This window comes from Procambarus clarkii, unplaced genomic scaffold, assembly GCF_040958095.1.
Source record: "Procambarus clarkii isolate CNS0578487 unplaced genomic scaffold, FALCON_Pclarkii_2.0 HiC_scaffold_649, whole genome shotgun sequence".
In the NCBI taxonomy this organism is placed as follows: domain Eukaryota; kingdom Metazoa; phylum Arthropoda; class Malacostraca; order Decapoda; family Cambaridae; genus Procambarus; species Procambarus clarkii.
The window spans coordinates 22,528-24,020 of record NW_027189682.1 but is presented as its reverse complement, the minus strand read 5'-3'; the positions used below and the strand labels follow the sequence as shown (position 1 = coordinate 24,020).

Below are 1,493 nucleotides of genomic sequence, written 5' to 3'. Positions count from 1 at the left end.
AGTAGCGAGTACATTCACTTCGTGATGTACTTTACAATATTGCTCTGAAGTAGAATTAGTAAAATTCTCTCCAGTGGTCATAGTTGGTGTAGGAGATTTCCTACATAAGGCGTAGTGGTGTACACCCTGTTTACAACGGTTGCAAGTACGTAGTGGTACTGCACATTTCTTGGGATCATGAGGACCCATACATCTAGTGCATTTATGCAATTCCTGTAACCTTTTAATCCTAGCATTATAAGTAGGATAAACTGAGCATTGGTATGCAGTATGCCCTTGATTGCAGAGCAGACACTTTCTCTCTTTGTTTGACTTGTTCTCTTTATTAGACAAGTCATGGGTCATCTCAGAAGGAGACACCGAATATGTACCTACATATCCACTTCTTTTCCCAGTGGATAGAGTAGTTTTTGATGTAAATTTATTAGACTTGTTTAAAGTCTGTTTAGGTTTGATAGAAGTGTCAACTTGAGTTTAGCTACGATGAGAGTTAGTAGAGGAGTTTGTAACTTTCTCCCCGTCTTGATTGGCTCTTTGTCTTTCGACTAAGGTATGTAGACCTTCTGTGATTTCTTTCAGAGTCAAAAAGGTCGTATTGTAAATAGTACACAACTTATCTAAAGTTTCTCTTGTTAATTTTCGTTTAACAACTACTTTAGTCATCCATTCGGCTGACTGTATTTGGACTTTAAGCCTTAAGGCCTTGAGTAAAGACTCTAACTCTAGTCTGAAATTTTGGAGAGACTCTGCAGAATTATTAGCAGAGGGTAAATCTAGCAATTTTTGAACTAAGACAGTAACAGTTCTCTCCTTGTTATCGTAGTTGGTTTGGAGCAATTGTACAGCTGATGCGTAACCATCACTGGTCAGTGTTATATTGGAGATTACTTTCAAGGCTTCCTTTCTTAACAGGCCTTGTAAATATGTGAATTTGGTGGTTTGAGGAATGTTAGTTTTAGAGTCTACTGCATCTAAGAACTTACTCCAAAAATCATCCCAACTTTCGTTCTCATCACCAGAGAATGTGGGTATGTTGATTTGAGGTAATTTAACCTCAGGATCTGTACGTACAGTGGAAGTTACTGTCAGCTTGTTTTTAGCAATTTGCTTCTTATAGGGTAGAAGCTTAACTCGAATATCTTCTTCATACTGAGCTAACTCATCTATAACCTCATCAAGTTCACTACTCTCTATAGAGGTTGATTGCAGTTCGGTCAAATACAAATTCATGTGTTGCTTAATATGAGCAAATTTACTTTCAGCAACTTGTAATAAATCCTCTAATTCAAAGTAATCAACCGTTGACTGTTATTATATAGTCGTGGGTTGGTTGGTGTTGTCGTCGTTGATCCTTCTCTACGGACAACCCAACCCACAACTCGGTAGAGTGCTTATACCTCTCTAGGAGATCACCCTTGGCGCTTCTGGCTCTTGGAGAGGGGCTCAACGTCACACGTTTAGGGGATGCGGCTCCAACACTTAGCCTCGTTGTC

The 1,493-nt window shown here is 39.1% G+C and overlaps 1 protein-coding gene across 1 annotated transcript; it reads right to left on the bottom strand.

The window, feature by feature from the left end:
• Positions 1 to 474: 474 nt before the first annotated feature.
• Positions 475 to 1,230, bottom strand: LOC138361712 (uncharacterized). The gene has a single exon (XM_069320898.1). The coding sequence runs from the start codon at positions 1,228 to 1,230 to the stop codon at positions 475 to 477; it is 756 nt and encodes a 251-aa protein (XP_069176999.1).
• Between the last annotated feature and the right edge of the window lie 263 nt (positions 1,231 to 1,493).